At 42.5% G+C, this 13,545-nt stretch overlaps 1 protein-coding gene across 1 annotated transcript; it reads right to left on the reverse strand.

Annotated features, from left to right (window-relative positions):
* Nucleotides 1–528: 528 nt before the first annotated feature.
* On the reverse strand, nucleotides 529–5,513 carry LOC139447473 (monocarboxylate transporter 3-like). The gene is made up of 6 exons (XM_071228863.1): nucleotides 4,958–5,513; nucleotides 3,728–3,871; nucleotides 1,932–2,177; nucleotides 1,402–1,791; nucleotides 908–1,033; nucleotides 529–719 (listed from the first exon to the last, which is right to left on the reverse strand). Exons 1-6 carry the CDS (start codon nucleotides 5,511–5,513, stop codon nucleotides 529–531), a joined length of 1,653 nt encoding a protein of 550 aa, XP_071084964.1.
* Between the last annotated feature and the right edge of the window lie 8,032 nt (nucleotides 5,514–13,545).

A 13,545-nucleotide genomic window follows, 5' to 3' on the forward strand; every position in this document is an offset into this window, starting at 1 on the left:
CCACTGAATTCTTTATCCGCAAACTCACAACTTCGAAATTGTTCGCATCGCGTTCTTAGAAATAATTTCACGGCACCCTATAACATGACAAGTAGCAGACCCTTATTACGTTCTGGATTAAGAGAACAACTTTTTTCTCGTTTAACTTGAGTCCTACACTTTAATAAAACATACCTTATGTAGGAATTGTTGAGGAAACTCAGTATTGGAGAGAACATGGATCGAACAACTAACACAATAGTGTCATTCAGTTTATTTTACAGCAAACATTGTAAGTGACTGTTCACATAAACAGATACATTAACACCCATAAAATACATATATCACTGTAGTGCTTGTTAGTAGTACGTTGTTGATGTATATAATGTGACATTGACAGAATGTCACAGCTGAAATAACAAATGTAACATAGAGGGGATAACCTTTATTAACATGTAAAGTATTCAAAGATGTATATCAATATATATTAGTATTTGTCTATACATTGGTAATGAGATCCATCCACTGAGGCCAGAATTTGACCCAAGGTTAACCACCTTCCACAAAAGCAAGGTTTGTTTCTCCAGTTGTCTCCCCTTCTTTGATATCTTTGGTCATGTGATTACTGGTGTAAGCCTTGACGGTGAACAAAGGCAACATAAAAAGTACACTAAGAAGGAATCCACAGCCAGCAAAGTAGAATAACACCTCCGTGCTCATCGTCATCTGCACAAGCATGTCTGGAAGGAAAGGTGAAAAATAACACAGAGCAATGTCATGGGGGCTGTCAAAATGTTATAACTTATGCAACAACATTGTGCAATGAACACATGGAATATATTTTCTGCCTCGATTCATAATAATTAATTGCATGAAGATTCACTATGATGACATGACTTTAGGGTGATTAAGTGAAACAATGACTCACTCGCAAGCGGGGGTCCTCCCACACACCCGAGGCCTTGACATAGGAAGATCAGCCCGAGAGTTAAAGACAGCTTCTCTGCGCCGTATAAGCTCACGGTCACAAGGGAGATAATAGTTGTCCATCCTCCTGTGGTAACAAATTATGATTGCTATTCATGCTTATCTTCGTGATGTGTGAGTTGAGTTTATACAACTTTTAGCATTATATATTGCAGCAGATCAGGGGACACCAAGATTTGCCTCAATTATTGTATTATTGCAGGTAAAAATAATCAACCACAAGGCTGCTGTTAACTTTCATAAAAGAAGAGATTTCATTGGCATCTCATAAGATATTAACTGATTTGTCAGTCCTATAAAAATGTTTCAAACAACGCGGGAAAGAGCTAGTACAACAATGAATTTCCTTTATTGTTTTCGACCTAAACGAGTTGAAATCCCCTTACATGAAAGACAATCTTGATTTAAAATATGACCTAATAATCATCGGTTTACCTAAGAAAAGACCATGCAGTGTGCTGTTTAACATCAGGCTAATGTAGGATCTGCAGATGGGTACAAGTATGTCAGAAACTCCACACAAGCCCAAAGCTGTAGTAAAGAGAATCAGTGGAGCTCTAGGCGATGTCATGGAAAGGCTGCCAAAAAGGATTCGCCCAAAGAAACTGCCCCCACCAATGGCTGACACCAATATTGCGATCTCAGTGGACGTGACATCTGGTACAGCTGTTATGGCGTGTTCCGGAATGTAAGATCCATAAATGAAGAGACTAACGCCACTGAACACGGCTGACAGAAGAAAAAAGACGAAGAGTGGACGCTGCTTGAAGATGGCACGGTCAGGGTAGCAACGACTCTTTTGGCTTGCCGATATCGCTTTCTTTTCTAAAACAAAAATATGAAATCTCTCTTTACAACATGATTCATAACAGGCAAGGGTATGCACTACTGAAATTGTAATTGTTATGTGAATACTGCACATGTAAATTTAAACTGACGGCAGTGACTGACGTGAACACACGTACCTGGGAGGGAGGGACCCGGCTGCAGGAGGAGGGAGCACCAGACGCTGTTGAGAGCGATGGCGCCTATAATCAGCAGAGCGCGACGCCACCCAAAGGTTTCAAGAACGAGGCTCCAAAGAATCGGAAAAGCAAGCATTCCCACCGCACCACCAGTCGCCATGAAACACAGCGCGAGTGGCAACCCTTTTCCAAAGTGATGACTGATGCAGACAATAGCTGCGAGCTGGCACAGAGCTGCACCAATACCTGGGAACATATGACGAATAATCAAGACAGGAAATATAACTGTGCCATTTATCAACAGCATCATCTAACCCATTAACGAGTGACTCCTAATACACAAAAGACTACATACGTTTGCTGCATAAGGAAAAGATGTACATGGACAGTGGCCGTCCTATTGACAGAATAAAACACGAATAATTTTGAAATCGAATCCATGAGATAGATTTGTTTCATTAGTAAATACATGCAAAATTGCTGACTGCACAAAGATAGTCATTAACACAAGGGACATCTAAAATAAATCTATTTGGACGCAGGAGCTTGCTATATATTGCAGGTTAATATGACGGGACACACAGTACCATGAAGCCTATCTGGCATCGCAGTTTAATATGACAGGACACAGAGTACCATGAAGCCTACCTGGCATCAGTGGTTAATATTACGGGACACAGAGGCCCATGAAGCCTACCTGGCATCAGAGGTTAATATGACGGAACACAGAGTACCATGAAGCCTACCTGGCATCAGTGGTTAATATTACGGGACACAGAGGCCCATGAAGCCTACCTGGCATCAGAGGTTAATATGACGGAACACAGAGTACCATGAAGCCTACCTGGCATCAGTGGTTAATATTACGGGACACAGAGGCCCATGAAGCCTACCTGGCATCAGAGGTTAATATGACGGAACACAGAGTACCATGAAGCCTACCTGGCATCAGAGGTTAATATGACGGAACACAGAGTACCATGAAGCCTACCTGGCATCAGAGGTTAATATGACGGAACACAGAGTACCATGAAGCCTACCTGGCATCAGAGGTTAATATGACGGAACACAGAGTACCATGAAGCCTACATGGCATCAGAGGTTAATATGACGGAACACAGAGTACCATGAAGCCTACCTGGCATCAGAGGTTAATATGACAGGACACAGAGTCCCATGAAGCCTACCTGGCATCAGAGGTTAATATGACGGAACACAGAGTACCATGAGGCCGACCTGGCATCAGAGCTTAATATGACAGAACACAGAGTACCATGAAGCCTACCTGGCATCAGAGGTTAAGTATTGGAGACAACACGCTTACGAGACAGAGCATGCCCTGGGGAGAGGGAAAAACCAAGGGGGCATGCTCTGTCTACCAAAATCATCCAAAAAAAGAAACTTAAAACAACATTTATCAACATTTTTATGTTTCGAACATACTTTCCATGAACCTTTGGAAACGCGCGTAAAATATCTGTTGCTGGCGTACGGATCTTGAAAAGGCTTTCTAAAAACCAGTGTGGCATATCAACACCTCTGTAGCCTCGTGGTACACTCCCTGGTCTACAGATATGAAGGTTGCAAGTTCGATCCTCGGGAATATAAGAAAAACATTTGTCGTTTGATTTTACATTTCATTACATGTTACAATCTGAACGGAAGTTACGTTATATAAAATCTCTGGGATATTATAGCAAATATGACTTGAATATCCTATGAAATCCCAGGGACATTACAAGCCTACCTGGCATCAGAGGTTAATATGACGGAACACAGAGTACCATGAAGCTTACCTGGCATCACACCGAGACACAGGTAGAGGAGATACAGGTTCGTAACCATTGCACTCAGGACCATCCCTAGCGTTAAAAAAAGGCCTCCAACGACGCTTGTCAGACGCCATCCCACACCCTCTATAAGGTATGAACCTAGAATAGCTAAAAATAAAAAAAATCTCTCTTAAATGACACACAGTGACAAATAAATAAAACACATTGTGGTTTCCTTTCTGCTATTTCAATACGTACACATTGCTCATCCTTACAACGAAAAAATATATACACAATCAACAAAACAAATGTTCATATTACGTAAGAAGTCTCGTATTAATCTGTTTACGAGTATTCAAACCAACCTGTTAAACCCCATTAGTACAATTTTAGAACTTAGCAAGTCTTCAAGCAAGGTAATATATTTTCGAAAAATCTATATTTTGTCTAAATCTGTATTGACAATACCTCTAGAAGACTGACAATATAGGTAATTCATAAAGGATTGTGAATTGTGAACGCATTGAAGATTTAACTTGCAATTCTAAGGTTCTATATTGTGCAAGTTTCATTATCTAAAAGATGTAGTTTAAAGCTTACGGCTGATAATGATTACATCAATTGGAAGTTGAATTTGTTAAGAACTTTTTATAGCTATTAACGAGAGAAGTAAACGAGATTTAAATTTGTCTATTTTCATTCGAAGTATTTAATTATATGATCACGTTATTAGTTCATCAATACTGTCACCATAGCTACAACGACGATGAAACGTTGTGTGTTGTTGTGGTCCACCATTTCAAGTAGAAGCATCCTCTAGCAAAACAAAATGATAATCAAACTTTGTTCAGAAACTCCACGCCTGTTTCAGACGCTGATGGAATCCCAGAACACACTCTTAGAACCCTCCACAAAGACTTCACATGTGTTACGTTCAACTCTTATCACTGAACATTCTATCACATGAAACCTAACACGAGAAGACAGTCATTATTTGTGTGCTATATTTTATATCTGGCATTATTGAAACGAGTGCTGATAAATGAGCTAATGATAAACAAAGGTTAGCATTATGGTAACGACTTTTGGCAATACGATGAATAGTCTTATTTGTACATATGATATAAGGGTGTGACTTGCATAAGAAACGTGGCAAAATAGAGTTGATCTGAGAGTGTGTGTCTGGTTCAAGCACATAGAAAACACAACATAAAAGCATAAATTGAAAGCCTGCAACATGTCTGACGATCATACCTCCGACGCCCAACATCCCTGCCATAAGCGAGCCAATCCAGGACATCTGATAGTCTGAGTACCCGTCCATTTCCTTCAGGTGAGTGTAAACCACGCCGTAGCTGTTCCCAAGCCCCTGGGGAAAAAGGTGGAGCACAAACCCGGCAAATACTAGCCCCACGTCCTGAATTGATATGGAGGGGAAACGAGCAATGGGGTGGTTCCTGGGGGACATGCTGCTGATTGTCTTCTCAATATCGGCAAACGTGTTGTCACAGGAGGAAACGTCAACATCCTCGAGTCTATGGCTACAAGTTTTGTCATGACCTTGAAATGGTGACTTGTTCCGATGTGCCTCATATATGTCGACCTGGGCCACTCTGCCACTGTGAGTATCTTTGTCAAGAAATGAACCGTTACCCAGAGAAACATCAAACTCTTCTTGTGAACTGGCTGTGAGCTGATGTTTTACAGCAGGAGGTTGACAGCTCTGGGAGGCTTCTGAGGTGTGAGAGGTTTGCTCTGTGTAGGAGCAGTCGCGTGATGATGAGAGTGAGATGATGTAGACAGAGGTCATGATGACGTTCGAAAGTTTGGATGAAGATTGAAGAGAACAAGATGGGTTCCTCCAATGTTTCCTCTAATGTGTTCTGTGGGTTCTTAAGGAACTGCAATATTGTTAGTTTCTACAGCATCTGTCGCTCATTCGACCTCAAATCGCGTTTTAACTATGTCGTAGCGAAGCTTTGCCCTTTTATATAGGCAGGACTGCTTGCAAAATGAGTTGCTGACTGAAATGGCACGACCAGTTACTATGCTTAGCTTGCCCAGTAGATGTACTTAGTGTATAGTGTATGTGAAGACATGCTAGTATGTGAGCAGAGATTAATTAATACTATTAAACACAAACATGTTTACTAAGAGAGAAATACGATCAACGCGGGGCTAAAATGCAGTGTCACATTGACGGTTCATATCAGGTGATACACTACCGTTCAAAGGGAAATATACACCCATGTTTGGGGATAATAATAATGAAACAAACAAGAAGTGGTTATTTGATGGAGATGTATTTGGTATGGTATCAGAGTTATGATTTGGATCTTAAGTTTGCATTGTTATTGGCGACTGTTTTTAGCCTAGTAACAACTCGATAACGTGTGTTGCCTTTTGTGCAATCCAATTTTCAAGTGTATAATTTTTTTGCCTCGCATTTTATTTTTGACATGTACGTAATAGATGGAAACGAGAGTGCGACGCAGTTTGAGATTTCCTTTCTCATTTTCAGCGAAACCGCATTATCAGTGGTTCGAGAAGGGTGAGTGAGCGAGTCAGTTAAAATTTAACGTTGCATCGGCATTATTACAGCCATATAGCGACGAGACCAAGTTAATATATTAACAATTGAGTCATTTATGCAAAGTTATATTTAAAAACAATTCATGAAACATATTTGAGCTTAACAATATCATGTAAACAGTTTTAAAACACGGACTACAGGCCACCAGTAACCAAAGCTAGGCCACCTCGTTTGAGATCATGGGGACTTACATTACCTCGGGGTTCGAGAAGCGAGCTAGAAGGGCGCTAATATAGCTTTGACTAATCGAAAGTTCGAGGTGGGACTACATTCGAACAAAAGCGCACTTGTTGTAGAGACTTAGTACTTCGCATATAAACCCCTATGACTTTTAATTGGATTAGAAAGTACAAATTCGTAGAAACGAACATCGCAAAACTAGGTGGGGTCATTAATATTTATTCCTTTTATGGAACAAGTTCCCGGAAAAGTTTGAGGTCATAGGCTTCTATCATGTCCGAGTTCGATTTAAATGTAGACATTATTTACAGGTTCATGATTTTATTGATGTGTTATACTGGAAAATGTAGATTGAAAGGTGTTGCCTTTCAAATTTAATTTTATTTGCGTTGCAACTATTTTTGCAATCAGCTATAATGACGTTATTCAAACTTGATAGACTTTGTGTACCTATCGTGGAGGTAACGTCACACTCAATAATTTATAAAAGGCATTTCCAATCAATATAACAAAATGAGAATAAAATATATTGCTACATATCCATACAAAATATTTTTTGTGAGCCCACTAAATGACTTTGTGAAACCAATGAAGCCTAGCGATTTACAAATGTGGGCACACCTGTTTCCATATGACGTAAGAAGTGGGCCCACATCTTAGAAATTGATTATCAGAACTAATTCAACGAATCGCCAAAACACACCATTACAATGAATATTTGGGTATCAAGCACCCATTTCTCGCGAAATCGAAAATGCACGAACTCTCACGAACTGTAGTGGGTATAAAACTGTGGCCGATTCTTGGACCTACCACTCCTTGGTCAACAATGCCATGCCTAACTCAAATTCAGAGAAACCAGGCTAACGGACGTTTGGAAGCTGGAGAGTCTGTCCAAGATGTTGCCCGTCATTTCAACGTTAACATAACCACATTTTACCGTCTCCTCGATACAATGCAACACAGACCACAGATGACCTTCCTCGGAGCGGTCGTCCTAGGGTCACCACATCTCGACAAGATCGGCAGATTACCCGTCAACACCAGCGACATCCGTTCCAAACTGCAAGTGAAACTGCTCGAGAGACTATAGGAACACATAAGCGACACTTTAGCCGGGACACTGTGATCCGACGTCTCCATTCCAACAACCTCAGATGTCGCTGACCAGCACGTCGTCCTGTTCTCCAACCACGGCATCGACAAGCACGACTTCAGTGGGCACAGGGTCATCACAATTGGCGTCATCGCGAGTTGCGGCGTGTCATCTTCTCTGATGACACGTTGCCAGAGGTACCATGGCCTTTCTGCAACAACACAACATCCGTGTTCTAGCGTTGCCATTCCTCAGCCCTGATCTGAACCCCATCGAACACTTGTGGGATGAGGTTCAAAGGCGTCTGCACAATGTGCGCCCAGTCCCTACAACTGCCGATGACCTACGCACAGCTGCTCTGGATGTATGCAGGAGGATCCCTAGGGCCTTCACAAATCGTCTGATCCACTCAATGTACAGGAGGTGTGTGGCAGCGATCAATGCTAATGGTGGTCACACCAGGTATTGACTGACATTTTGGGTATTGACCCGAAACTGTGTTAGCCCTTAACATTTGAAAAAAAACAATTATGTCATCTGCCTTTTAATCCATTAAACTGTCTGCAGTCAAATTTTGGTCAATCTTGCCCTAATAGAATTCTTGTCTTTACTCTTGAAAATAAATAACATGTATACTGCATACTCGACTTGCGTTTCTTTTGCGTGTGGGTATATGATGGAAATAAAGTGGGCCAACATTTTAGTAAATGGTTATCAGTAAAGTAAGCTTACCAGATCATGAAAGTGACAGTTGGAATGTGTTTTCTAATCATGCAACTTCGAAAACGTTAACACGGGGGTATTCCGAACGACAGTTACGGCCCGTACGACTGATCCGTCAACATTATCGCCTATCTCTCGCTTCCGTGGGACAAACATTTGAATAGAGGAGGCGTTGCACAGTATGTGGGAAGCAGTGCCATACAATCTCAACCATATATTAGACATTCCGGAATGTTGATCGAGAACTGTGTCAACATATTTTTCAAGCATAGTCTGAAATAGAAGTCGCTAGGTTGAAACGAGTGTCGTAAAGCTCGAGAAAGTTGCTTTTTAATTGGCTGATATCGACTCCTTGTTAGTCGTTTCAGTGGTCGCTCAAAGTTCGCGAAAGGTCGTTCTGACGTGACCCGTAATGGGATGTCCGCAGATCTTTGTTTTAGCGGCAGCGAGAACTTAGATATGATTTTAATGAGATTGCACTTGACTCCAAAAGCATCTGTGTATAGTAACTTCCAAACCACTGCTTACATTACACAGTACTACATTCCTGACAACTAATTACTGTCAAAACGCATTGCTATAAACTTCAACTGAATCTCAATGTAATACAATTACTACACTTCCGTACAACAACTGAACGCGATTTTTTCCAGCAGCTTGCTCTGTAGTGTGATGGCTTCAAATTTTGCATACTGGAGCGGCTTCAGATGCCCGTCAATTTCGAATCGACTTTCCATGACGTTATATGGCATCGCCATATTGGATTGAACGCTTTTGTATTGACCTTACACCAGTTCCATCGTCGATGTGTTGGGCAGTGAATGGTGCGTTTATTGACGCTTCTTTCAATACAAAGACGAAGTATCGTTTAATATGAATTGAAACAATTACCTTAAATTAGCTTAAATTTAATTTTTTTAAAGTCAATTATTATAAACGTTTGTTTTTTGTTGTTAAAAGAGAGTGACAATGAAATCATATAAAGGAATAACTATGAACTTTGTACGTTATTCACCGAGAGTAACCGAATTGTCAATATCTTGCTGACTCTGCTTGAGGAATGGGTTATTTTTATTACCGTAAAAGGGATAAAAACTTCTTTCCGTGATATATGTAATCAAAGAATGATACCTCATTCTTTTTCTCTTCCTGCTTCAATATTTATAATTCAGATTTTGAGTTACCAATACTTCATATAAATTTGGTAAGGATCGTTTTTGGAACAAAACTCGATTTTCTAAGAAATGTTTACGAAGTTATCGTAATTTGTTTTGAGAACTGGACTTAGGTGAGAACTTGAGCAGGTCTTATTACAATAGTATAACACTCAAAACCTTTTGTGTTGCTTTAGCAGCATTTAAACAAATGAAGCTCGCCTTGTGTACAATACACAATAGTGAGGGCGTGAGTTCCAGTTATGTCAAACTGATCAGGTTCCCATTACTGATTGTAACCAACTCACTTCACCTTCACTTCCAACCGATTTAAACGGCCAGTAAGAAAGTAGAGTGTGATTAGTTGACATACTGAAGTGTACTGTGTAGTGCAAAGTGAAGGGACTGTTTTGATATGCTTGCTGTTTTACAAACATTTCTGACCTGGTAATACTACAGATGCCTCTTTGCGGCTATATGTTGAAGCTCTGCATCACAATTGTCAAGCAGGTTCCTGTATTGGCTGTATTTCCCCCTCAACTTCTTCAATATTTCCTCGTTTTTCCACCAGAATCACACATATACTGTTTATCCAGTACGTTCTCCTGTTTCAGTCTCCTCTCATGTGATCATTTGTTTCACAATTGTGGCTCTATATTTCGCCTGAAATTCGATAACCTGCACACAGACAAGCACGCACGCACGCACGCACGCACGCACGCACGCAAATGATAAGGTCCGTTTCCTTCGTAGACTACATTGTCAGGTACATTTGAGTATTTACATTCATCAGGGGGAGTTCAAATTTTCAAAGTAAAGGATAGAGAGTCTCATTCGAACATAGGTAACTAAATGCACATCGTGTATCACAAACATACACAACCAAAGCTCCATGATATCTTTAAAACTGTTAAAATTATTAATCATCATCATCATCAACCACCATCAGTTATGAATATATTATTCTTGTGTCTCGAAACAAATTAAACCAAAAAATAACCATTTTTTATAAAATATATTAATTTTAATCAATTATTCAACACACATGTCACAGATGGGGAGTGCCTTCAGCAGTCTATTCTTGAAGGACAAAGGCGACAGACATTCCAGTGAGTGACATCATGAACATCGATCCACGCAATTGGGAAACGACGAAATACCCAAACAGACCACTAAAAAGGAAGAGGTCACGTATATTACATAGAAGCATACATGAAGCTACCACATTTGAAGAAACTGGTCATGACACACAACGCCACATAGGAAACAACCACTCATATCCACACGCCAAAACAAGAGAAGGAACCACTCATATCATACACCGCCACACAGGAAAGAACCACTCATCTCACATACCACCACACAAGAAGCAACCTCTCATGTCACACACTACAACACATGAAACAACCACTTATGTCACACACCAACACACAGGAAGCAACCACTTATGCCACACACCATAACACAGGAAACAACCACCCATGTCACACACCACCACACAGGAAACAACCACCCATGTCACACACCACCACACAGGAAACAACCACCCATGTCACACACCACCACTAAGGAAGCAGCCATCCATGTCACACCACCACACAGGACACAACCACCCATGTCACACCACCACACAGGAAACAACCTATGTCACACACCACCACTTAGGAAACAACCACCCATGTCACACACCATCACACATGAAGCAACCATCCATGTCACACACCACCACACAGGAAACAACCACCCATGTCTCACACCACCACACAGGAAACAACCACCCATGTCACACACCACCACACAGGAAACAACCACCCATGTCACACACCACCACACAGGAAACAACCACCCATGTCACACACCACCACACAGGAAACAACCACCCATGTCACACACCACCACTAAGGAAGCAGCCATCCATGTCACACCACCACACAGGACACAACCACCCATGTCACACCACCACACAGGAAACAACCTATGTCACACACCACCACTAAGGAAACAACCACCCATGTCACACACCAACACACATGAAGCAACCATCCATGTCACACACCACCACACAGGAAACAACCACCCATGTCTCACCACCACCACACAGGAAACAACCACCCATGTCACACACCACCACACAGGAAACAACCACCCATGTCACACACCACCACACAGGAAACAACCACCCATGTCACACACCACCACACAGGAAACAACCACCCATGTCACACACCACCACTAAGGAAGCAGCCATCCATGTCACACCACCACACAGGAAACAACCACCCATGTCACACCACCACACAGGAAACAACCCATGTCACACACCACCACACAGGAAACAACCACCCATGTCACACACCAACACACATGAAGCAACCATCCATGTCACACACACCCAGACAGGAAACAACCACCCATGTCACACACCACCGCACAGGAAACAAAAACCCATGTTACACACCTACGCACCGGAAACAACCTATGTCACACACCAACACACAGGAAACAACCACCCATGTCACACACCAACACACAGGAAATAACCATCCATGTCACACACCACCGCACATGAAACAAAAACCCATGTCACACACCACCACACAGGAAACAACAACCCATGTCACACACCTACACACTGGAAACAACCTATGTCACACACCACCACACAGGAAAGAACAATCCATGTCACACACCAACACACAGGAAACAACCACTTATGTCACACACCATAACACAGGAAACAACCACCCATGTCACACACCACCACACAGGAAACAACAACCCATGTCACACACCACCACACAGGAAACAACGACCCGTCTCACACAATCACACAGGAAACAACTACTCATGTCACACACCACCACACAGGAAACAACCACTCATGTCCCAAACCATAACACAGGAAACAACCATCCATGTCACACACCAACACACAGGAAACAACCACCCATGTCTCACACCACCACACAGGAAACAACCACCCATGTCTCACACCATCACACAGGAAACAACCACCCATGTCTCACACCATCACACATGAAACAACCACCCATGTCACACACCACCACACAGGAAACAACCACCCATGTCTCACACCATCACACAGGAAACAACCACCCATGTCACACACCACCACACAGGAAACAACCACCCATGTCACACACCACCACACAGGAAACAACCACCCATGTCTCACACCATCACACAGGAAACAACCATCCATGTCTCACACCATCACACAAGAAACAACCACCCATGTCACACACCACCACACAGGAAACAACCACCCATGTCACACACCACCACACAGGAAACAACCACCCATGTCTCACACCATCACACAGGAAACAACCACCCATGGCTCACACCATTACACAGGAAACAACCACCCATGTCACACACCACCACACAGGAAACAACCACCCATGTCTCACACCATCACACAGGAAACAACCACCCATGTCACACACCACCACACAGGAAACAACCACCCATGTCACACACCACCACACAGGAAACAACCACCCATGTCTCACACCATCACACAGGAAACAACCACCCATGTCTCACACCATCACACATGAAACAACCACCCATGTCACACACCACCACACAGGAAACAACCACCCATGTCTCACACCATCACACAGGAAACAACCACCCATGTCACACACCACCACACAGGAAACAACCACCCATGTCTCACACCATCACACAGGAAACAACCACTCATGTCTCACACCACCACACAGGAAACAACCACCCATGTCTCACATCACCACACATGAAACAACCACCCATGTCTCACATCACCACACATGAAACAACCACCCATGTCACACACCACCACACAGGAAACAACCACCCATGTCTCACACCACCACACAGGAACAACCACCCATGTCACACACCACCACACAGGAAACAACCACCCATGTCACACACCACCACGAAAGAAGCAATCACTCATGTTGTGGCAAGTGGACTGTGAAAGTAATTTCCTGCAGTGGTACGTGGTCTTTGCGACCACAGAGACACACAGGAAACAACCACTCATGCCACATACCGCCACACAGGACACAACCACTCATGTCAC

The sequence above is a fragment of the Haliotis cracherodii genome, unplaced genomic scaffold (genome assembly GCF_022045235.1).
Source record: "Haliotis cracherodii isolate W230 unplaced genomic scaffold, xgHalCrac1.p SCAF_7, whole genome shotgun sequence".
Classification (NCBI taxonomy): Eukaryota; Metazoa; Mollusca; class Gastropoda; order Lepetellida; family Haliotidae; genus Haliotis; species Haliotis cracherodii.